Source organism: Gracilinanus agilis, chromosome 1 (assembly GCF_016433145.1).
Source record: "Gracilinanus agilis isolate LMUSP501 chromosome 1, AgileGrace, whole genome shotgun sequence".
NCBI lineage: Eukaryota > Metazoa > Chordata > Mammalia > Didelphimorphia > Didelphidae > Gracilinanus > Gracilinanus agilis.
The window spans coordinates 560,676,188-560,702,781 of record NC_058130.1 but is presented as its reverse complement, the minus strand read 5'-3'; the positions used below and the strand labels follow the sequence as shown (position 1 = coordinate 560,702,781).

Here is a 26,594-nt window from a genome sequence, read left to right as displayed (position 1 = left end):
TACCATAGTCTAAGGCTTTTTGGGTATGCATTAATATTATAGCAAATATATATTTACATTAAACTTATATCAGTGTAAAATCAAAAAAGAATTAACATTGATTATATGTACTTTAAGTACAAAAATAAGAAAAAGGAAAAAATCAATTGCTCTATTGAAAAAAATTAAAAGGGAAAGAAATAAGAAAATTTAAAATTCAGGGGAAAAAACAATGTTTTCAAGTATAAAAATGAAAAAGAAAAAACCAAATACTATATTGCACATAGAAGGAAGAATAATAAAAGAATGTTTTTAAAAATCAAATATATATATATATAACTTAGAATTAGTGAAAGGTTTGTTACCCAGAAATTGAAATCCATCTCCTGTTAAGCTTTTTCATGAACTGTGAGTGTAAATGGTTTTTATAAAATAGCAGATNTCCTGGAATCAGATAGAGAGACATTAATCACAGTCCCATAATATTTACCAATAATTGGCAGGTTACCATAGTCTAAGGCTTTTTGGGTATGCATTAATATTATAGCAAATATATATTTACATTAAACTTATATCAGTGTAAAATCAAAAAAGAATTAACATTGATTATATGTACTTTAAGTACAAAAATAAGAAAAAGGAAAAAATCAATTGCTCTATTGAAAAAAATTAAAAGGGAAAGAAATAAGAAAATTTAAAATTCAGGGGAAAAAACAATGTTTTCAAGTATAAAAATGAAAAAGAAAAAACCAAATACTATATTGCACATAGAAGGAAGAATAATAAAAGAATGTTTTTAAAAATCAAAGCTATATATATATATATATGTGTATATATATATATATCTTAGAATTAGTGAAAGGTTTTTTTTACCCAAAAATGAGATCCATTTCCTGTTAATCTTTTTCATGAACTGTGAGTGTAAATGGTTTTTATAAAATAGCAGATTCATAATGCACATTCAAGTGAAGTACCAAATTTCCAATAACACATTTAAAGACTATAGCAAACAAGCCCATTATGATAACCATTTGTTATGATTTTTAAAAATTGTTTGTGATAATTAAATTAAGTCTACACAAAGGTGAGAGCATCTTCCAACTCTGGGAGGTCCTAACCCATGTGTGCTAGAGCAAGTAACCAATCAGAATCAACTCCCAACTTTCTATGGGAAAGCGTCTATTGTGATTGGACAAGAAGGCTAAGGGGAGGCACTGGAAGTGATATATATGAGACCTCTCCAAAAGAGGAAGGGGTGTGAGGCTGTGACTGGCGTGATGAAGGAGACCTAAGGGAACTTTGCTGGTTCATGATTGAGACTGTTCCAAGTGGTGAGTTTAAAGACTGAATCTTCCTGAACTTCTATTGGGAAACTTCCTTTTATAGACTCTGTGAGTGGAGTTCGCTCCATTGACCTCTGGGCCTCAGGCCTTTTTGACTCTCGGCTGAGGGTTAAGATATACTTGGACTAATCAGTGAGATAGATTCTTAATGTCTTTATCTCTCTCTTCTCTCATGTAAATAAACTTCCATAAAAGTCAATTTTGACTTGAGATTATTCTTAATTAAGGATTGATAATAGTTCAATCCTCTGGTGGCCACCTTTTAATATATTGAACCCATAAAACCCCTTTTTCCCTTACATGTCACAAATTCAACAGGCATAGTAAATTATTCAACCTTGGCTAAGATATTTTCTTAACAAACTCTATTACTGCCTCCAGAGCAATTGTGGGACAGAGCCTAAAAAAATCTGATTAAAAAAAAAAAAACAACTTCTGGGTCTAAATTATCCTCAGGAATTCTAGATCCTTCTGATGGGAAAGCAAGCTAAAACATAGAGACAAAACATCAAGCATACAGGAGCTCTCCTGGATTCCTGTGTAAAAAAAAAAGGGTAGGAAACTTCCATGTTTCCTCTACCCCTTTAAGGCAACAATTCTTTATAATATATACATATATATATATAAACCTTATCATTTATACAGAAGGGTACTAGGCATCTAAAGTCAATTCTAAAGACCTTTTGTAAAATTATAATTTAAATTTTCAAGGCATTAAAATCTCCAAGGTTGTACACAATTATCAAGATAGAATAAAAATTTAAGAATGTGATCCTATAGTTGAGATGACAAATTCAGTATACAAAAGGCTTGTGGGCTTTTTTACAACTTAAAAATGTTTAAGATGTTCATAAATGGTACAGATAACAGAACTGGATTAATACAGGTAAACTTAAAAAAAATGAAACCTTAAAGAAATCAGGAAATACAATATGAGGAACAGATTACAAGCTATGTGATCAAAAAACCTTTTTTACCAATTCTGATAGATTTGTTCACTATTTGGGAGTTACAATAAAATCATAAACAGAATTAATCTAGCAGCCAAAACTCCATTAGCTTAAAATGATTCAGTACAAAAGAAAAATCAACAAAACAACAAAATTAATTCACAAAACTAATCAACAAAATACAATAAGATACAGAGACTTTTAAAAGAAAGAAACAAAACCCATTCAGTTCTGAGGTTTTAAAATCCACCTCTGGTCCAATTCAAGTTCCTTCTAACAAGAGGACAGTGTGGATGATTCCATAAGGGTATATAGTTCAAAGTCTTGGGCAGGCCTAGTGTGTGTGTGTGTGTGTGTGTGTGTGTGTGTGTGTGTGTGTGTGTGTGTGTGTGTGTGTGTGTGTGTGTATTCCTCCCTTGAGTTTCAGGAAAGATAATGGCAAGGAATAGTTTGAAATAGGTCGTGGGGGGAGAAAGGTAGCTAGAGACACTTTCTTCAGATTAAAAGTTAATAATGTCTATGAGGAAACACTCCTGGTAAAGTCCGAGGTGTGTGAAATGAGAAAGAAAGGGTCTTTGCATACTTCCCAAGTCTCAGGTGGTGGCAGAAGCAGCTCTCAGGATCAGTGGCAGAAACAGCAGCAGTAGCAAGGCAGGAAACTGGCATTCGGGCGGTAGTGGGGGTCAGCATCAGCAGGAATAGCAGAGGCAGCAGCAGGTATCTGGCATTGGAACAGCCTAGCAAGAGCTGAGATTGGCACTTGGAGGCAGGAAAAGGCTAGGGACCCAGGAAAGGTCCAACAGTCAGGGCCTGCAGTCTTTGAAACCAAGTTCGTGGGGAATGTATGAACTAGCAGCCAGGAATAAGGTGTTGGAAAAATGGCATTCCCCTTTTTAAAAAATGCTCAGAAGAACTGAGCAGAGTGGCCAAAAACAGCACAAGAGCAGGTCTGAGGCTCCAGGGAGGATCCGGAGGTGTCTCAGAGTTGTGTGGCTTGGTAGGTTATCTGAAAATTTGAGAATTACATTTCCAATGTGGTTGCCAGAACTGTAACGATTAAAACGGATATAGATGGATGTATCCAAAAGTATAAATATTTTATTTATGTCCATATTGGTAAAATATAAGAAGGCCACGTGCCTGCTATTATTTAATTCAAATTGCCTGCCATTACCTTCTCCCTCCTGGCTGCCTCCTATCAAAAAGTGCGTCCCAATCAAGTCTTCTTTATTTAAGCTACACTTTGCATTGGCTCACGTCACCACATAAGACAGGAAACCCATTGAATCATGGGAAATGTAGTTTCAAAGTCCCCTAAACATCCACAGGAAGTTTATGTCATATATCTAAATATTTAAGGCTCAAATGAACCCCAAATTTCCACTAACACACTACGCACAGGACATTCCATGCTTTAGTTTTGTTTGATGGAGTCAGTTATAGGAAAATGACCAGTTCTCCATTCCACAATGAGGATGTGCCCAGCTCCTTCTGTTTCCCCAAAGAAGAATTCTTTTAAGTTAACTGGAGATGCCACTGAAGCTGAAAGTGAAAAGCCATTCCAAGTGACTATTGGCTTCTTTTCAACTCCTGGGTTATTCTTAAGGGCAAATGGTACAAATTCTTTGGTAATGATTGCTTAAGAAAAATCTATTCCTGCCAAGCTTTTCAAAGTGCATAGTTCTAGAGAGGCATATAAGCTACTAAATTGTTTTGTTGGAAAAGTCAGAAAAACTGCTCTCCCCCCTCAGAGACCTAGCAAGAGGCCCTGGAAATAACAGGATAATAGGAAAAATTCCAGTTTAACAGAAATGGTCAGGAAACACCATTAAATGAAAACAGTGTAAACAAAATTTTACTACCAGAATGAGAGTGAGAAATAGTAAATAGATAGGAACTGTCCCTATTTTCCAACACAACATAGCCACTTTCATCATACCATTGTTATTCATGCTATCCCACTCCCTCAATGTTCTTCCTTTTCCTCTCTTCCTATCTAAATGCTAACTTGATTTCACATGATCCAATTCAAGTCCTCCATGAAGACTTTTTTCCCTACTGACTTCAGCCTACAGTGATTTCCTCTCCTGAAGTACTGAAAAATAAACACTTATCCATACCACTCATCTTGTTACACCACAGATATCCTCTTATATTATTAGTTATCTCCTATTTGTTATATCTATATGCCTTAGCTAGGTAACAATAAGCTAATGCTGCTTTGTATCTGTCCATGGTGCCTATTATTGAACAAAGCACACAATATGGACTTAATAATCTCTTGAGATCACATGAACTCAAGAAAGAGCTCAACAGGAAACATCGGAATTAGGGCAGCCAAGAGAGGGAGGGAAGAAATTGTAAAGAGCTGTCATCTGAACCTGATGGAATTCTTCCACTTCCACAGACAGATTCATAAAATGAGACTCTTTTTCTAAGGAAGCCAATTCAAAGCCAGGTTAGTCCAAAGCTATCCATCCATACAAATATGCCTTCTGGTCCAATAGCATATTAAATCAGCCTCAGTGAACTAAAGAAAAACATGAGATTTTCCTAATTGGAAGTAGACAAACCTGAACATTTTTAGTAAAGAAAAGAAACAGGTGAGAGAACACAAGAGAGCTGTCTTGATCAAAATGAGATTCCTAAAGAGGATGGGGGGAAGAATAGCAACATCAGGAATAAACTTTTCCATCATCTACCTTAATTCAAGTTATACTTAGCAAATATCAAATGAAAGAATAAGATGTAGTTGACAAAAATATATGAGCCATAATGTACATCCAAAGCCAACAACACAGAGAAAAAAACTGATTTTAGCTCATCTGGAAATACAGAGAAGTCTTACTTTAGAAGTAAAACAAAATAACATAGAGATGGATATTCTTTCTATTTAGTAACAAAGGACAAAGTTAACTAACTAGTCCTCTCTCTTGCTTTAGAAGGTATGAGGGGCATTCTTTTACTTAGTGTGATAGGAGTGAGGGATTCTAAAGTATGACACTTACCCTTAGTAATTTCTATCAGGAATTCACCTGAATGCTCCCACATTTCACTCTAAACAACATTAAAATAACAACTCAACTAGAATTCTGGAGTAGCAAAACCAACAATGGAACAGGGTGAAATTTTTTTCCTGCCAAAGACAACTTAAGAGGTCAGCAAGAAAGGTCTGTCTCACTGCGGTAGATCTTGGAGTAATCAGTTTGGGGAGCACTCAGCCCACAAAACATAAGTTTGTCAGACAACTTGTCAGAAGGAGATTACAGGGGACCCTTTGCTGCCCATGGATACCACCATTACATTGGCCATCTACAATACTGGCTCAAAGTCCTCTGGTGAAAGGGAATGCTAGTGCATTAGCACCTCTGACTGTAGGAAGCAGGGTATAGTCACAGTTGTGTATAGGGTGAGGGAACTGGGGCACTGGTTTCAGGTCCAAGGCAGAAAGGAGCATGAGCACTGGCAGTAGCAGGGAATCAGGGACCTGAGCTACATTTTAGGGCTGTATCTAGCAATCACACTTGTGACCACAGGGCAGAAAAGACCTTGGTCACAGTCCCAGGTCAGAGAAGGGTACTTATGGTCCCTCACAGACCAAAGCACAGACCAGGAGAACAGTTATCACAACTCCTGTTAGATCAAACCATCTTGGAAGAAGCAAAAAATTAAGAGACTCCCATAACAAGCCCTGAAAACAGAAGTAGGAAAAACCTGAAACTTGGGACAATGCCTCTCCACCCCAGGAGCAGTGCCCAACTTTAATATCAAGTTAAAAGTCAAGAAATTATCTGGAGGGAAAATTAGCAAACAGCAAAAAAAGGACCTGAGCATATAAAATCACTATGATGAGAGAAGATTAAGACATAAACTCAAAAGACAACAAAGTCAAACCAGCTAAATGCAAAGCCTCAAAAAAAATTTTTTTAATTAGACACAAGCCCTCCAAAAAAAAGACTTCCTAGAAGAGTTCAAAAAAGATTTTAAAAATCAAATAAAAAAGGTAGAGGAAAAATTGGGATAATTGATGAGTGATACAAGAAAATTATGAAAAGAGACTCAATAGTTTGATAAAAGGCACACAAAATATTGAAGAAAATAGCACCTTAGAAAACACAATTAGCCAAATGGTAAAAAGAGGCACAAAAATACACTGAAGAGAAGATTGTTATTAGCAGAACTGGTGAAATGAAAAAAGAAGTACAAAATTCACTGAAGGAATAAACTCCTTAGAAGTAGATAAGCCAAACAGAAAAGAAGGCATAAAAGCTCAATGAAGAAAATGAATTCTTAAAAATTAGAACTAAATTAATTCTGAGAAAACCAAGTAACAATAAAACAAAATCAAAAGAGTGAAAAAATTGAAGAAAATGTGAAATATTTCATTAGAAAAACAACTGACATGAAAAATAAATTGAGGCCTAATAATTTATGAATTATTGGACTGACTACCTACCTGAAAGCACTTACCAAAAAATCATATTTCAAGAAATTACCAAAGAAAACTTGCCTGATATTCTAGAACTAGAGGGTAAAACAGAAATTGAAAGAATCCTCCAGAGGCAGCTAGTTAAGCACAGTAGACAGAGCAGCAGGCCTGGAATCAGGAGGATTTGGGTTTAAACCTGACCTTGGACACTTCCTAGCTGCACTTACCTCTGACTGCCTCGCCATGGCCACTCTTTATGTCTTAGAATGGACACCAAGATAGAAGGTAAGGGGTTAAAAGAAATCTTCTGATTACTTCTGCAGGAGATCACCAAATGAAAATTCGCAGTCAAATTTCAGAGCTTCCAGATCAGAAAAAATATTTCAAGCAACCAGAAAGAAAGAATTCAAATATCATGGAGCTCTAATCAGGTTAACACAAGTCTTGGAGGCTACCACATTATCATGCTAGAAAAAAAAATAATAAAATTCCTGTGTAAGAACAAAGTCAAAAATATCAAGGAAATCAATGAAAAAATGCAAAACAAGGTAGCCTAGCAGAACTAGACTTCAAACTGTATTGTAAAATGCTAATCATCAAAATAATTTGGTGCTGGATAAAAAATAGAGTGATGGATGAGTGGAGTAGATTAGGCTTATAATATACAGTAGTAATGACCATATTAATCTAGTGTTTGAGAAATGCAAAGATTCAAACTTTTGAGACAAGAACTCACTATTTGACAATAATTGCTGGAAAAACTGGAAAACAATTTTGCATAAACTAGGTAGAGATCAATATCTGACACTGTATATCAAAATATAATCAATATGGGTACATGATTTAGACATAAAGGTTGATATCATAAGCAAATCAGGGCATCATGGAATATTTTATCTGTCAAATTTGTGTACAAGGGAAGAATTTCTCACCAAACAAGCACCAGACACCAATATATAATGTTAAAGAAAATTTTTTATTATATGAACTTAAAATATTTTTTGTGGGGCAGTTGGGTAGCACAGTGGATAGAGTACCAGGACTGGAGTTGGGAGGGCCTGGGTTCAAATCTATTCTCAGACACTTCCTAGCTGTATGATTGGTATCAATTCTAAGACAGAAGGTAAAAGTTAAAATAAATTGATAAAATTTTTAGAACACATCATTTTTGTCCAAGAAAAAACCCCCAGTAAAACTAAGATTAGGAGAAAAGCAGGAAACTAGAAGAAAATACAGCAAATTTCTCTTTATATTGTCCTCAATTTCTCAAATACATAGAGAAGTGAGTCAAATTTGCTGGTCAATGGCTATTCAGGCAGTTTTCAGAAGAGGAAATAAAACTATCTCCAGTCATGAAAAAATGTTTTAAATCACTGTTGATTATAGAAATGCAAATTCAAACAATTATGAGGTACCACTTCACATCTAGCAGATTGACTAATATGACAGAGAGGACAATGACAAATATTGGAGGGGATTTGAAAAAGGTAGGATATTAACACACTGTTGGTAGAGCTGTGAAGTAATTCAACCATTGTGGGAAGCAATTTGGAACTATGCTCCCAAAACTATAAAATTGTGTATACCCTTGGAACCAGCAATATCACAACTAGGTGTATATCCCAGAGAGATTGAAGCAAAAGGACCTATATGTACAAAAATATTATAGCACCATTTTGTGGTGGCAAAGAACTGGAAATTGAATGAATGCCCATAAATTGGGGAAATGGCTCAATAAGTTGTAGTATATGACCATAATGGAATACTACTGTGCTGAAAGAGGGGATAAGAAGTATGCTTTTTGGGGGAAAGTGGCAAGACTTATATGAACTAATACAAAGTGAAGGGAGCAGAAAAAGGAGAACATTGTACACAATACCAGCAATATTCTATAATGATCAACTGTAAATGACTTAGCTATTCTCAGTCAAATAATGATCCAAGATAATTCTGAAGGATTTATAATTTAAAATGCTATCCACCACCAAAGAAATAACTGATTTAGTCTAAATACAGATCAAAGCATACTTTTTAAAAAAAATTTAAACCCTTACCTTCCATCCTGGAATCAATACAGTGTATTGGTTCCAAGGCAGAAGAGTGGTAAAGGCTAGACAATGGGGGTTAAGTAATTTGGCCAGCGTCACACACCTAGGAAATGTCTGAGGCCACATTTAAACCAAGGACTCCCATCTCTGGGCTTGACTCTCAATCCACTCAGTCACTAGCTGCCCCCAAAGCATACTTTTTAAAATTTTCATTTTCTTGGTGGGTTTTTTTTCTGTTTTCTTTTGCAACATGGATAATATGAAAACATATTTTGCATGACAACACATGTATAATCTATAGCAAATCGCTTGCCTTCTCTGACAAGGGAAGAAAGAAGAGAATTTGAAAATCAATTTTTTAAAAAAAATCAATGTTAAAAATTGTTTTTACATGCAATAGAGAATAAAAATAAATTCTTAGAAGGGAGAAAGGGGAATATTATTATCACAACTAATCCAATATCAAATGCATACTGTCCATCTGTTACCCCAAATGAATGTGTACATTCATTCAAAATGCCATGCTATTTTATTAAAGCAGACATATTTGCCACAAATGCTTAAGGCTTGTGACATAGCCACAACCTGTTAAATGAATCTTGCTTTTGGTCTGTAACCTTACCTGGTAGAGTTCCTGAAGAGAGGGCAGAGAAAGGAAAGGATGGAACTACATATTCACTTTGTATTAAAACAATGCCAAAGTTTAATTTTGAGTCCTTCCTTGGTCATGCACATTTTCACAGAACTGAAATGACTGATCTACTATTATCAGCAAGGAGACTCAGTTGCAGGCAGACCAAATCCTCATCCCAAGCAGGACTGACATATTCAAAGGGTCTTACATCTCAAAGAGCAGCTCAGTTATGAGAAATTCAGAAATTAAAGTGACCAACTCTGCCCCTCTTTAGAGTCAATGGTTGCTATGGAAAATAATGAGAGTGGAAGCATCAGTACCAAGAGCTCTTCAGTAGAAGAATATTCGGAAGTAGTTGGATAAAGGAGCCTGACCAGGCTTAATCTCATATGAATCCAAGGAAAAGTGAGTGTTAAAAACTCTAATTCTCAATATGTAGTACGATATATAACAAATTTGAATTCTCCATGTATAACAAAATACTGTATATTGCCTAAAGAATCTAGCCCATGACTCTTGAACCCTCAACATTGCCTCTCCTTGACCTGGATTGACTCTTTTTGATCTGACTCCTTTTTTGAACAATCTTATTGCCTCTGATTCATTCAATTTCCTGACCTACAATTAATCCCAGCTACTGATTTTTGAGGTTTTGGCACTGCAACCTCATGACCCTTTTTTCAGCTCATAGAATCATAGATCTAGACCTAATCCAATCCCTGAATTTTTACAAATGAGGAAGCTGAGGTCTGGAGAAGTTAAGCAACAGCCTTGGCCAATGACTTCTCAAATTACCATTCTTTCTCCAACCTCACCCCACAGTTTGTCCAAGAATATTCCAGTTGAAACCTCTTCCTTGTTCCTGAAGACTTTGCTAAGGACCACAAAACTCACCAGACCACAGTTTCAGTTGGTCACTGCTTCCTGAAAGGAAAAGAACTTGCTGAAGGCCAGTAAATAAGAGAAAGCTGACTGACTGGGTTAGAAATAATTGGCTTAAAAAGACAGGCAATTGTCTAAATTGAATGATATCCCATTAAAGCACACACATAGGAAAAAAGTGGGAAGAATGTAATCAGCCATCTCCCAGTCAATTCATTTTTAGATACATTTGTTTTGGAAAATTCTTGTTATACTAAAAGTAGCTCTAAAATGTGGTCTCCTACCAAAAAGTCACAGTTTCCAAAACAACAATTCAGCTACCTGAAAAAAGTTCCTCACACCAACCTGGAACATCATGAATTACTACTGATAAGAACTGATAGGATGCTAGTTTTACATGGTCTTTCTAAAATCCCCAAATCTTACAAGTTGGGAGATACTTTAAAGGTCATCTTATACAACTACTAAAAGAAAAGAAGCCATGTCCAGTGTTTTCTCTTGGTTCTGTAAGTATTCAGCAAGTTTGGGGATTTTATTAGGGTTATTTTTTTTGTTTTATTTTTTTAAACTCTTACTTCCATCCTAGTATCACTTCCAAGACAGAAAAGGGGCAAGGGATAGGCAAATGGGGTTAAGTGATCTGCCCAGAGTCATACAGCTAGGAAGTGTCAGCAAGTAGCTGTTATAGCACCAATGATTATTCTAGGTACTAGATATACAAAGATAAAACCTCAAGTCCTCCTTGCCTTCATTCCACTTCATAACCATAATATATAGGTAAATACAAAACATAAACAAATTAATTTCTGTGAAAGAGGGGAGAACACCAACAATTGGAGTGATAAATGGGTAGCCCTTCAAGTAAAACTTGAAGGGAGCCAGGCATTCTAAATAGTACAGGTGAGGGACATGGGGGAACCACACATATGGAGGCTTAGAGGAGGGAGCTGAATGAGAATGAATATTCAGATCTAGTCTGGCTGGAATGTAAAATGCATAGAAGGGAAGGTATATGAAATAAATCTGGAAAAGTAGGCTGAATACACCCCATGAAGAGCTATAAATGCCAAATGACTGTTTATATTTTAACCTAGAGGAAATACACTGACCTAGGACAAAAGGAGTTCTGGTTAGCATTAGAATAGCAAGGTGTATACAAGCCAAGTTTTGTATAAAGTTCCTCAGCTGAATCAATTTGGCTATTGGGTCTGTACTACTAGGGCAAAAATTCACTTGTCATTTAAAAACAGCAAAAGACTCATTTAGTTGATAAAAATATAATTTAAAATTTTCATTTTTGAAAATGGGGTATTGGTGTAGTCTAAGAGTAGAAAAAAGAAGATTGATGCAGGAAAAAAGAAGGATAAATACTAATGAAGAGGATATAGTTTGATAATAGTGAGATTAAAATTTTAATTGCATGTTAATGTAAAAATGTATTTAAAATATAATTGGAAATCACAGACGGTCAATACACCTCTTATGCTGGATTAGTTATAATAATGGTCTCTTTCCTCCCCACTGAGAAAAAGTTTGAGCATCATACTAGTTGCTTTGATCTTCTAAACATTTCAAAGCCTCCTCAGTGAAATCCATAGCAATTGCAAAAAAAAAAAAAAACTATTCTAAATATCTTTCTAGGAAGTGGATGAAAAAAGGCAGTTCCTCAGATAGTGATAAAATGCAACAGACAAGCAGCTACTATAGAGCTAAAACCTGGATTTACATTCCCCCTCTGACGAGGATTGGCTATATGACCCTGAGCAGGTCATTTAACCCCAATTGCCCAGCTCTTGTTGCTCCTTCTGCCTTGGAATAAGATAGAAGGTAAGAGGTTTTTTTAAAAGGCATACTGGACATTATCATTTGGCTCCATGATGTACCATAAGAGGTCTTAGGCAAAAAGATTTACCCTGTCCCTATAATGTTAGGATTTCTGGGCCTTGCCATTTTTCTAGCTGAATCCTTTTCAGCAGGATTTTGAGGCACTGGAGATCATGAGATCTTTTTTTTTTCTATTTTGTATCCTCAACACTTAGCACAGTGCTTGGCACATGATAAACACTTAATGAATGTTTCCAGTCATTATTCGATTTTACCCTCAATATGATGACAAAAGCCTATCGTATAGAATAAAATAATAAGAAATAAAAGTGTGACAGTACACAAGAAAACATACAACCAACAACAAATAAACTTCAAATAACAGAGATGTATCCCACTTTAAGAAAATCCAAATACATACAATAAATAAATTTGGAGACTCATGGGGCAATACAACCAACTTATATAATAAAATAATGCTCTTCTGCATATTTCATAAATAAAATGCTTTAAATCAGTGATAAGCAAACTATAGCCCACGGGCCAGATGCGGCCCCCTGAAATGTTCTATCCTATTCCTAATCTGACAAATACAATGAGTAGGATGCAATACAATGAAACTTTGAAAGGGTTGCCTTAGAAACAGACTGACAGATGAGCATTTCCTTTCCTTTGGCCCCCTCTTTAAAAAGTTTGCCCATCACTGCTTTAAATGATACATAATTTTCTGAAGTTTTTTAAGTTTAAAGCAACTTTTCAGTGTATAAAATAGTAAGTTTTTTATTCTACTTTTTCTAATTGACAGCATTGATATATCAATTAAACAGCAACTCTTGAAGTATAGCATGAAATTATTTCAAAATGAAAATCATGTGAAAAGATTCAGTGATACACACACACACACACACACACACACACATACATACATACACAGTATTCTCAGGACATGCACTTCAGAAAGATTCTCACCCAAAAGGCCAAGTCATTTGAATTATAGAAACACAGAAAACAATGTAATCATTCTTCTTGAAATTCTTGGAGATTTCCAGCCATATTTCAAAAATGTCCTCTTCCTCCCTTCTCTCCACATAGAATAAAATAACTTCAGTCTGTGACCACTGCTTTCATCCTCAAAAAATGTTTAAAGGCCCAATGCAATGGGCTAGGGAGAAGGAATCACAAACCAAGAAAGCCTCATTTGTTATCTTACAAACAGAAAAATATTCATTAGGCCTCTCTGTACAAGTTTGCTGATTTGAGCAATTTTCAAAATGATCTAAAATACTATTTTATCCACTGAGATTTATGTAATTTTAGGAACATCATCATTTGTTTTGACCACTTAAAGATTCTTTGTAAATAATACTACTTGTAATTTCTGGTTGTCTGGATGAAAAATAATAAGCCTCCAAAAATTACTTTTCAACAAAACAGAAATTAAAATTAAATTCACCCAACAGATACCCTGATGAATTCTGAAAGTCTGCTATAAGACACAGGATCAAAGAGAGAATTTCACCTTTTCAATACTATAACCAAGGAAATCACTTGCTCTGAGAAGACACAAATCTCTGTTATCTTAAAGTACCATTCCTTTGATTTGCTGGCTCTTCACTATCTCCAGGCCCTCCCAGTACCCTCACAAAGAATTTCACCAAGGTGTGCCACACAAATTCAGAACAAAAGAAGTACTTACAGTTGAAAATGCCAGGAGGAGGATGTTCAGTTACTAGCAGACAGTTCTCTTCATCACTGTTATCCCCACAATCATTCTGTTGGTTACAGACTAGCGAGCCAAGATACAAGCATTTACCACTGGTGCAGGTGAATTTGCACTCTGTAAAGGAAGGACATAAATAGACATATAGTCAGGGCTGAATTTTTTCCTTTGAGACATGAAAATTTGATTTGGTGATTGGAGCTGGGGCATCAAGGAAATGTGAACCTCTGCATGGCAAAACCAAAGGGTTATAGTCAGTCCCTTCTGTGAAATTGAGAGGATAGTACAAATTGATCATTTCTCATTAGCAGTGGAATTTCATAAATTTCTGACACAACAGCACTAAATCAAGTCACACAAAGACTGCCTTTTTTGTCCACTACCCAGGTACAGGTTGGCACTATGGAGATTTGCTTTCTTTTTATAAACAACTTTGCCAATTTACTGTTTTAATTCCAATTTTGGCGATATTTATTTGTACAAAAACTTTTAAATTTAATGAATTTAAATTGTCCATTTTACATTTCACAATGCTTTCTCTCTCTCATTCATTTATAAATTCTTCTCCTATCCATAAACCTGAAAGGTAATATGTTCTCTGTTTTTTCTAATTTGCTTATGATCTCCCTTTATGCCTAAGTCATGTATCTATTTTGATCTTATCTTGGTAAATACTAAAAGATATTGGTCCATATGTAGTTTCTGCAAGATTGCTTTTCATTTTTTCTAACAATTTTTATGAAACGGTAAATTTTTATTCTCAAAACTTGGATCTTTACTTGTCAAACACAAGTTAATATAATCTTTTACAACTTTCTGTTGAATGTCTGTTCTATTCCACTGATCTCTTTTCTATTTCTTAGCAAGTTTCTCTGATAAAGGTTCTCATACCTAAAATATATAAAGGTAAGTTTGTCAAATATTGAAGAATATGATCCATTCCTCAACAGATAAATGGCCAAAAATATGAAAAGACAGTTTTTGGATGAAAAAAATCAAAACTATATATGCTCTAAACCAGTGATGGGCAAACTATGGCCTGTGGGCCAGATATTGGGGGGGCCCTAAAATGTTCTATCCACACTGCGACATTATTCCTAATCTGATGAATACAATGAGCAGAATACAATACAATGAAACTTTGAAAGAGTTGCCTTAGAAACAGACTGACAGATGAGCATTTCCTTTCCTTTGGCCCCCTCTTTAAAAAGTTTGCCCATCAATGCTCTGAAACATTATTAATGAAAGCAATGCAAATCAAAACAATTCTGAGATATCATCTTATATTTATCAGATTGGCTAAAATGATAAAGGGACAAAATGATAAATGTTGGAAGTGATGTGGAAAAGTGGGAACACTAGTACACTGCTAGTAGTACTGTGAACTGATCCAACCATTCTGTAGAACAATCTGGAATTATGCCCAAATATAAAATGTACATACCTTTTGATCCAGAATACCACTATTAGATTTATTTCTTAAGGTGATCAGGGAAAAAGGAAAAGAACTTATATGTCCTAAAATATTTATAGCTATTTCTTTGTGGTAGCAAAGAAATGGAAAATGAGGAGATGCCCATCAATTGGAGAAAGGCTAAAAAAAGTTGTGGCATATGATTGTGACAAAATACTATTGTACCATAAGAAATGACAAGCAGGTTAATTTTGGGAAAACATGGAAAGACCTACAAAGAGTGAAATGAGCAGAACCAAGAGAACATTCACATAAAGCAAAAGAATTATTGCTTGAAGACTCTCTTATGTATGCTCGCCTCCAGAGAAAGAACTGATAAATAGAAAAAAGTTAGAAATAATTTCAAGTATACATGTATCCTTTTGTCAAATGATGCTTTTTCTAATGGGAAGGGGGTTATTTTAATTTTTTTTAAATCTTTAATGAATTGCTATGCCTCTAATGACAGAGAGAACTCGTGTTAGTTGTACCTGCAAAAAAATGATACCTGTGCATGAACGTTAAGAACCCTGTGGAAGTCTAGAACCCAGGAGGAAAAAAAAGAAGCTTACAAAATTAATGTGCAGCTCTACTGCTGGATTATTGTGAGGGTCTGGGGAAAAATGCAGTTTTTTATCTACCCCTATGGAAAACTAGATGTAATAATAACCTATTTCACATGAACAGTGTGATGATGATGGTTTTAACGAAAAAAAAATTTGGAAAAACTTACAATTTATATTGCATCAAAGTACTTAGGAAAGATGGATGGCAATAAAAGTATCAGAAATATAAAAAAGAATCATACCCCAATTTTCCACTTGTCACACACAACCCTTGGAGGTTGATGGAAATTGCTAACGAAAAAGGCCATCCATTTTTACCGTATTTTAAAATATATTTTCAACCTTAACAAAGTACTCTTTTAGGTCTGAGTTTCTTTTAAAATGAGAAAGGAAAAAAATTAAAAATAAATAAAATGAGAAAAGAGAATATGAAACTGTCATGCTCATATGATATTTGGACAAGTAGGTGGCTTAGTGGATGGAGTTCCAGATCTCGAGTTGGGAGGAACTGGGTTCAAATCTAGCCTATGATGCTTCCTAGCAGTGTGACTCTGGACATGTCACTTAATTCCACTTGCCTAGCCCTTGCCCTTCTGTCTTAGATTTTTTACTAAGACAGAAAGTAAGAATTTTAAAAAAAAAGACATGCTAGTTGTGGAATGAGATAGGATCGTAAATTTGAGGTAGAAGGGATCTTTCAGATCATTTATTTCAATGCCCTCATTTTATAGATGGGGACACTGAAACCCAAATAATTTGTGCTAAGTGACAGAGCAAATTTGGCTCCGATCTACTGACTGTATAATCAGTATTCTTTTCAGCAGACCACACACTGCCTCTCATTTTGCATTTTATCTTGAATGGTCATAGTGAATGCTCATTCCATGCCTTCCAGAATCAGCAGCAGTAAACAGTATGATGTAGCAGGAATGCAAAAAACTCAGGTTAGGAGCCTGAGTGTTTATTCTCCTCACTTATCTTCTCTCTCCTTAATTTCCTCATCTGAAAAATCAGGAAGTGGTTGGATTAGATGATATTGAAGGCCTTTTACTGCTGAAACATTTCATAATTCTATGACTGCAAATAAGAGGATGAATGGAATTCTGGGCCCTGCTATCAGTTATACTAATGACTCATGGTACCACATTAGACAAGTCTCTTAGCTGCCATATAGTGTAATTTCTTCTTCTGCAAAAAGAATAATATAGAATACATCAATTACCTATTGCAGAGAGAAGGAATTTATGTCTTTAAAGCACTTTGGGGAACACTACATGAAGGAGGTAGGCAAACACTTGTATTAAAATCCTGGGGGCAGATGCTTCTATGAAATGATTGTAGAAAAAAGCCAACTGGTGACTCTGACCTAGTTTTTAATAACATGTGAACATATCCCAAGATGCACATGCTCTGATCTAGTCACTGGCTGCCCTTTCTGCCAGTCAGAGAAAATGTCTGTTGAAAGTGATTAGGGCCACGTGTTAAGAGCATCATTCATGCCAATATCTTCCAATAGACTGGAAATTTTGAAATCTAGTTTCTTGAGTTCACAGTTATAAAGTGACAACTTTTTATGTCATGAAAAAGTATTTCAGCTTTTTCCCCCTTTTTTTCCATCTTGTCAAGATGATGAGAAGGCTTTCTTTTGCTTTCCAAAAGAAATTTTCAACTTTGGCCAAATATCAAATATGAAAAGTACATTAGCCAAAAACAGATACTCCCAAAGTTGTTGAAATGATGATTGAAAACAGGAGGGATAATACTACAGCTGGATCAAATTCAAATCTAAAAACAATGCAGTACAAAACATCTATTACTGTAACCTATGTGTTGTTGAAGCTAAACTATTATTTTTAAGTCCCTGCTGATCTCTGAAACAGAATGAAAGAATACAGAAAGTTTTCTCTAATTTGAAGATGCTCAGTTGTTTCTGTCGTGTCCAACCCATTCACAGCCCCATTTGGGGTTTTCTTGGCAAAGAGAACGGAGTGGCTTGCCATTTCTTTCTCTAGCTAATTTGACAGATGAGAAAACTGAGGCAAATAGGATTAAGTGACTTGTCCAAAGTCACACAGATTCTTAAACATCTCAAGCCAGATTTGAGTCTTACTGACTCCAGTCCTGGTGCTCTGCCTAAACACCATTTAAATTAGCATAAATTCGATCATTTCCTAAGCTGAGAGCCAGCACATAATAGGGGATAAATATATCTTCATTAATTAATACAATCATAGACTTAAATCTATACGAGAATTCTGAGGTCGCCTAATACAAAAGTGTCAAGCATATTGTCAGGGGCCAACATTCCAGAGTTAGGCTGTACCAAAGTGAAATATAATTGGGAAATATTTGAAAAATTAAATAAAAACACAATAAAAACAGATAATAATACATTTAAAATAAGTCAATATCCAACCGACAAGAATCCTTACATATGGTTAAGAAATCTCTCCTTCTGTTTGAGTCTGACACCCCTGATCTAATATTACCTCTTCATTTTACACATATGGAAACTGAGACCCTTTAATATGCAAGTAACTTGTCCAAGGTCACACAGAGTGAAAAGGGAGAGCCTAGAAATCAGGTTTCCCTTACTCAAGGTCCAGTACTCTTTCCATTATATCATACCATTTACTTACATTTTCAGTCAAATACATCATGGCAACTACTTAACTGCTACTAAATCTTTCCCCCTCCCTTTAAGTCCAGCTTATAATAATAAACAGGCAAGAGGGTTTAAATTAGTATCTATTTACATTCCAAAAAATTAAAGGGCTAAAGTTTAAGTTTACTCTTAAATAGGCTTCCAAATTTCTCCTCACAGAATAAATAAGATTGCACTATTAATTTGTTTGACAAATACAATGTTCATAAAGGTTGATAGTTCAATTTACTCAATCAAATTCCAAATGAATAGAATTCAAATTAGTTATATTTTAATATAATTTATTTTATATTTAATAAATCACATCAGTTACAGATGAATCTAGATCAAAATTGAATTAGGAAGCTACATCAACTCCCTAAATAAATATAAGACTAAATAAATATGGTCTTTCACTATAATGTTTTCAAATTCTTGTGCTGTGGCACTGCTTATAGGTGAGACATAATATAAACGATGACAATGATGATGATGAAAATTCTAGCATTTATATAGCACTTTCAGGTTTAAGTGTTTTATATATGTTAACTCATTTAATCTTCACAACAACTCTGACAGGCATAAGTATTATTATCTCTATTTTACAGAAGAAGAAAAAGAGCCTGAGAGGGGTTAAAAATACTGCTCAGGGCCTCAGAGCTAGAGACTGAAGCACTATTTGAACTCATTTCTTCATGACCATAACACTGTTGTCCTATCATTCTATTCTGCTACCATCTAAGAGGTGCAAGTCAAATTTATTTTATTCTTAACTTTATACTCTATTGGATAGTATTTTACTGGGGCTCAACATATTTCCAGGAATTTAAATTCATATTTCCTAAACCTCTATATAAACAAAAATGTATGTCTGATCACGGACAGAGTTAATAATCATTGGATGGAACACTCAATTTCTATAGCTCCATCATGTAATCTTGATGCTAAGGAAATTTGGGGAACCAAGTAGACAACTGTTCCCTATTCTGATGTATCAGAAGCCAGGGAAAGTGCTTAAATGCAGCCAAACTGAAAGGTCATGGAAAGAAAAGAATAAGAGAATTTTTGTTCTCTTATTAAGCTTTCCTCTTTTCTTGTGAAGACTGTTTGATAATTCTGCCAAGTTAGTAACTAAGAGAAACCAAGATTTTTTAAATGTCAGAAACATTTTAGTGACAAATCTACGATGATTTTCAGATGTACAGTGTTTGAATGGGTGAAAGATTGGATAAACCAAGAACCGGTGGATTTCCTCAAGGAAATACAGATTTAGTAACAAAAATATTTGTAATATTTAAACTATTTTTCTTCCTCAGAGAACTACTGTATGTAAAGAAACATCCAGAGAAAATAAAGAAATCCTTCTTTGCCATCATACACCAAGATCTACCTTCTTTTGAGCAATCTGCCATAATGCAAGTCAGATTTCAGTACTTTCTTTACTAGCATAGTATAAAGAGGACTGGTTCTGAAGTCAGATCTCTATTCAGATCTCACATTTGCTTTATGAACTGAGACAAGTTCCAACCTGCCTTTCCCCCATTTTCTTCATCTGTAAAATGGGGTAGTTGTATTAGATGATTTCAGAGATCCCTTACAGATTTAGCTCTTTGATACTAACAATTATGTCATTAGTGGAACTCTATTAAGCATCTACTAGGTGCAAGGGAGATGATAAAAACAAAAGTTTCTGCCTTCAAAGAACTTACCTTCTTTGATTTTATGTCCAACACAGAACTGACTCCAAATTCGAGATCACTCTAAGTCTTCCTATATGAAGCCTCCAAGAATTTTGTTTACAAATTATAGGATTATGAAATTTTAGGGACAAAAGGGTCCCTAGTAATTGTTTAGTCCAAAATCCTCACTTAATGCATAAGGAAACTGAATCTTATAAAAGTTAAAAGTCTTATTCACTGTCATACAGTTAGCAAAAATTAAATTAGTGACATAGTAACTCAAGGAAAAAATTTCTAATATTTCCCAAATTAAATATCATTTTAGCCATCAACAGCTAGGATTTAGTTCAGAAGAAGGTGAAGGGGAGTAGAGGAGTAAGTATGCCCAGTACAGAATGTACATGGATTTTCTCAGGGCTTTTTAAAAAATACAACTATTTTAAGACTTAAATTAGGATGGATATCGACTACTTGAGAATTTCATGTGAATTTCAAACTTCTGTATAAAGCTATGAACAAGCTGCAATAGGGTAATAACTTGAACTAATTATTTTTAAAAGCACATTTTAATATGATTCAAAGATCGGTGTTCAGCCTTGACTTCCAAGAGGAAAAAACCATGCATCCTTACTGATAAATTTCAATCCAATTGACACTTTCAAAATTCTATTGGTTAAAAAGCAGGGGAAAAAAGTCGTGAGTTTGTCTTACACTTTTAAAAAAAGTCTTAGTTTTCACAGATATGATCTCAGTCATAAAATATGGACTTTTATACAGTATTACATCGTAGCTGTAAAGTCAGCCTTTTTGTGTGAATTGGCAAAGGATATGATGTTAGCTATTTCTGTTAAATTCATATAGCAACATTATCTTATTCAATTCACACTTCCATCATTCACAAACCTGAAAATGTACAGTGATTTGGGTGCTATTATTTCTGCCATTAAAATTTAGGGCTTGCTATTAGGAGGGTGGTCTTTTTATTATAAGAAAATAAATCATCTTCTTAGTTCTGTTAAGGGAGAAACCAGGGAAAGGTGCCTTGAACAGTAAATATGGGTCCAGGTGGGTGTGAGAGACAGGAATGACAGGAAGGGGCCCAACAAGTAGGGAGACTAAAGTTTAACAGCAAAAGAGTGTCTGTTACTGAATTGGCTGGTAGGTCCAACTGCCACTCTAAAGCATCAAGACTAGGCCTATGGTAATCAGCAAAGTAAAGGCAGGAGTTTATAAGTTAAGGCAACACATTTAATCAAGGACAAACTAAGATTAAGGATGGGAATACAGTTTACTACACTTAAAAGATAAGGGCAAACCACAGGGGCAGGGGAAGGACTTGACTACACTCTCCTATGATCTAAACAAGACTGGGCCCAAAGAAAGCTGTACTGGGGTCACAAGGAAAAAGTTCCTCCCAACCTGGTTCCAGCCAGGTTTGGTCAGCTTAGCTGAGGACCTGAGGGTGGCTTTACTTGGGATCTCACAGCTAATCCAGGGATGGTTTCAGGATGCCAGGAGTCAGCTCCACCAGAACAGGTGATGCAAGGTATCCAGGTAGGGAGAGAAAGTTTGCAATGCTGTCCACCAGATCACAAACCACTTCCCTACTCGGTGCTGCTCTACAGGTCTGATGTCCTCTGCTATAAGCCTTCACCACTCTCAGGATCCCAGGGAATCTGGACTAGCTCTGAGATCTCCCAGGGTCAGCAACAGTTTTTGCCAAACACCATGGAGTCCTTCTCAGGCACAAGCCACTTCCTCCTTTCCCTGCATTCCATTCAGAATGTCCATGACCTCCAGCTAAGGCTTTTCCTAGCCTGCTTACACACCTACTTTTAAATTTATGCCTCTTACAGTTCCCAAGTTAAAAACAAAAGAATTCGCAGTTTCCTAAAGTCCACGTGAATTAATTTAAACTGGAAATACCAAAACTGTTGCTGTAGCCACATTGCCACCAGCCACACTTCAATTAGGGGTAGGAACCAGATTAAAATGTAACTGGAGGGGCAGCTGGGTAGCTCAGTGGAGTGAGAGTCAGGCCTAGAGACTGGAGGTCCTAGGTTCAAATCTGGCCTTAAGACACTTCCCAGCTGTGTGACCCTGGGCAAGTCACTTGACCCCCATTGCCCACCCTTACCAATCTTCCACCTATGAGACAATACACCGAAGTACAAGGGTAAAAAAAAAAAATGTAACTGGAAAATACCAAACAAAATTATTCAAAATGTAAAAAGAATATACAATCTACAAAGATCAATATGTACCTTTTAGTGGTCCTTTTGCTCTTTGACACTGATTTAGACTAACCTACATAAATGACCCTGACACAGATGTCCACATGCCTTCTGAATATTTTAAGTGTTAATATCTCCTAAGTCTCTTTCTTAGACCCTCATCTCTATTCACAACACTCTCCATTAGTGATCCTATTCTTTCATTTTGCTTTCCTGATCAACTCTAGGATTTAAGGGGTGAGAAAATGGGAAAGCTTGGAAGGGGCCAGGCCATGAAGGGCTTTGAATGCCAAAGAGATGATTTTGTATTTGATCCCTGGAGTGATAGGGAACCACTGGGGTTTATTGAAAAGAAGATGACACGGTCAGATCTGCATCTAAAGAAGAGCAATTGGACAACTGAATGGAGCTTAGAATAGAGCAGGCAGACATTTGAGGGAGGGAAAGCAAAACCGAAAGACTACTACAACAGCCCAGGGATAACATGTTAAAGACTTGTTGTTCAATCATTTTAAAATTGTGTCTGACTCTTTGTGACCCCATTTGGAGTTTTCTTAGCAAAGAAACTGGAGTGATGTGCTATTTTCTTCTCCAGCTCCTTTTACAGGGGGGGGGGGGGAACTAAGCAAACAGGGTTAAGTGACTTGCCCAGAGTCACACATCTAGTAAATGTCTAAGGCCAGATTTGAACTAGGGAAGATAAGTTTTTCTGACTCCACATCTGGTACTCTAACTACTATGCCACCTAACTGCCCTGTTGAGGACTTAAATCTTATCATAACATGGCTGATAATAGTAGCATCCAAGGAGAGATGGGGATATATGCTAATGATGTTAAAATGAAGGTAGAAACAAGAGGATTTGGCAAAGGATTGGTTACAGGGTGGGGGGCAGAGAGAGTGAGGGAACTTCAAGGGAGAGATAATGAGTTCCATTTTGGACATGTTAAGTTTGAGATTCTTTGGAATATTCAATTTGAGATGTGAGTCTGGAGGTGAGGAGAGGGAAGAGAGTTAGTTAGATAAGTAGAACAGAGAATCAGAGAGATGTCCTATCCCTTGAACACAGGGGGTTGTCATTTTTTGACTTTGTATTCATTTCTTCTAGCATGATGACTTTTCTGCATGTAGTAGGCACTTGGTAAATGTGTCTTTTATGAACTCATCTTTAGACAAGGATTTTTGATGAATTTGTAAAAGCCTTGTTTTACCTTGTTGTTGTTCAATTGTGGCCAATCTACATGGTCCCATAGATTCTGTCCATGCGGTTTTCTTAGCAAATATACTGGAAGAGTTTACCATTTCCTTCTCCAGTGTGTCCCCATTTTGCAGATGAGGAATTGAGGCAAAGAAGGGTTAAGTGACTTGCCCAGGGTCACAGAGCTAGTAAGTATTTGAGGCCAGATTTTAACTTAGATCTTTCTAACTTTAGGCTCCATATTCTATCTACTGTATTGCCTACCTGCCTTTAACTAACAAAGAAGGAAATATTAAAACTAAAGAATAGGGGGCAGCTAGGTAGTTCAGTGGATTAAGAGTCACGCCCAGAGACAGGAGGTCCTGGGTTCAAATCTGTCTTCAGATACTTCCTAGCTGTGTGACCCTGGGCAAGTCACTTAACTCCCACTGCCTACCACTGACCACTCTTCTGCCTTAGAACTAATACACAGTATTGATCCTAAGACTGAAGTTAAGGTTATTAAAAAAAAATAAACTAAACTAAAGAATAACATTTAAAGGAGTTTTGTATACTTGACTTGAAGTTTCAACTTATGTTGAGATTTCAACTCAAAATCATCTGATTCATAGGTTCATGCCCTAAAACCTGTTTGAAATATAACACTTTTTCCTAGTCATAAAATTATAGAAAAAATGGAATTTAGTTCTAAGGTTTAAACTCTGGGCAATAAATTGAGTTACCACACGAGCACTTAATAAAAGCAGGTTTCTTAAGTGGCCTTACTAAAATACACCTTGTCCTTTGGAAAGATGAATATAACTTATTAAATGTATATTTTTCCACGTGATAAGGTTAAGAAAGGGAGACTGCTCATAATGATTAGTAAGAACATTTTTAATGATCTCTAAATCCATCTCAGGGAAAAGTACCTACTTCTTCTATACTATGAAAAAAATTATTTTAATATCTCTAAAATTCTCTAATAATGATTAGTAAGAAATCCATAATATACAATATAAAGCTCATAGTATAAGGACATATTAAGATTTTGTACAATTAAAAGATTTGCAGCTAGAAAAGACCTTTGAAATTATCTAGACTAACACTTCCATTTCACAGATGAGGAAATCCAGAGAAGTTGTGATTTCTTTCAAGGCACAGAGGTAGTTTATAGCAGCCCAAGTCTGAAACTGTAGCCCTTTGAATTGAAAATCAAACCCCATTCTCTCTCCAAAACACCACATCCTCCCCGTTTCCACAGTTATCTTCCAAAGAAGTCTGAAAATAAATGGTAATAGATGAAAACTTCCCATCCTAGAATGAGATATTTTGAAGATCAACAAATCATTCATCATCAAGATTATCTCACTTTAACTGTGTTATAGTGCTTTACAGTTTACTAATTATGTGCATACTTTGTTATTTAAGCACTCGGATAACCCTGGGAAGCAGGGAAAGATGGGTATTACTGATTTTGTTTCAATTGTGTCTGATTCTTCATGACTCCATTTCAAGTTTTTTTTGGCAAAGATACTGGAGTAGTTTGTCATTTTTTTTCTCCAGCTCATTCAACAGATGAGGAAACTGAGGCAAATCAGACTAAGTGACTTGCCAGGGATCAAATCACTAGTAAATATCTGAAGCCAAATTTGCACAAGAAGATGAGTCTTCCTGACTCTAGCCCTGTCACCCTATCCACTGCACCACCCTGGTGCCCTACAGCTGTTATTACTGCCATTTTTAATAGATGAAGAAATATAATAGTAATCCCAGACTGAGGCTTGGGGAGGCAAACAGAGCTTAAGAGGGATATGGGAGCTCTGTTTCTAATTCTAATTCTAATTTATCCCTGGGTCAAAATGAAATCATTTAAACTAGCCAATTTTTTTAGAAACTTCCTTTGTATAAAGTGTGAAGAAGAAGTTAATAAGCTTTTTTACTTGGGTTAGCCAAAAAGAACTTATTATCAAACCCTTTGAAAACAAAGTATCTCAAGCCTGGCAAATGGGTCACATTCATAATAAAAAAAACTTGATAGGGAGCAAAAAAAGGCACTTGACATGAAATCCCAATTGTAATTTTTGGGTTTAATGACCATAAACAAGTCATTTAACCTCCTTGGTCCTCAGTTTCTTCATTTGTAAAATGGGGAAAATAAAGGAACTATTTTTCCTCAAGAGTTTTTATAAGGATCAAATTAGATTTTTTTTAACTTTATGATCTGTCAAATCTTTATTTTTATTTTTTAAACATTTATTAATATTTATTTTTTAGAAAAGTTAACATGGTTACATAATTCATGCTCTTACTTTCCCCTTCACCCCCTGAGCTCCGCCCCCCCCCATGGCTGATGCGTATTTCCACTGGTTTTAACATGTGTCATCAATCAAGACTTATTTACATATTATTGATAGTTGCATTGGTGTGGTACTTTCGGGTCTACATCTCCAATCATGTGTTCAAGCAGTTTTACTACTATTTCCACTCCTGTAGTTCTTCCTCTGAATGTGGGTATCATTCTTTTCCATAAGTCCCTCAGAATTGTCCTGGGTCATTGCATTGCTGCTAGAACAGAAATCCATTACATTCTATTTTACCATAGTGTATTGGTCTCTGTGTACAACGTTCTGCTGGCTCTGCTCCTTTCGCTCTGCATCGATTCCTGGAGGTCTTTCCAGTTCACATGGAATACCTCCAGTTTATTATTCCTTTAAGCACAATAATATTCCATCTCCACATATACCACAATTTGTTCAGCCATTCCCCAACTGAAGGACATACCCTGATTTTCCAGTTTTTTGCCACCAAAAAAAGCATGGCTATAAATATTTTCGTACAAGTCTGTTTATCTATGATCTCTTTGGGGTACAAACCCAACAATAGCTATGACTGGATCAAAGGGCAGGCATTCTTTTATTGCTCTTTGGGCATAATTCCAAATTGCCATCCAGAATGGTTGGATCAGTTCAAAACTCCACCAGCAATGCATTAATGTCCCAATTTTGCCACATCCCCTCCAACATTCGTTAC

The 26,594-nt window shown here is 35.7% G+C and overlaps 1 protein-coding gene across 2 annotated transcripts in view; it reads right to left on the bottom strand.

Moving 5' to 3' along the window:
* Positions 1 to 26,594, bottom strand: part of LDLRAD4 (low density lipoprotein receptor class A domain containing 4) — a 604,065-nt gene that overhangs the window by 283,224 nt on the left and 294,247 nt on the right. For both annotated transcript variants that reach the window (XM_044667083.1, XM_044667090.1), the window contains exon 4: positions 13,786 to 13,926. In XM_044667083.1, the coding sequence (XP_044523018.1) occupies positions 13,786 to 13,926 (141 nt within the window). The remainder of the gene's footprint in view (positions 1 to 13,785; positions 13,927 to 26,594) is intronic.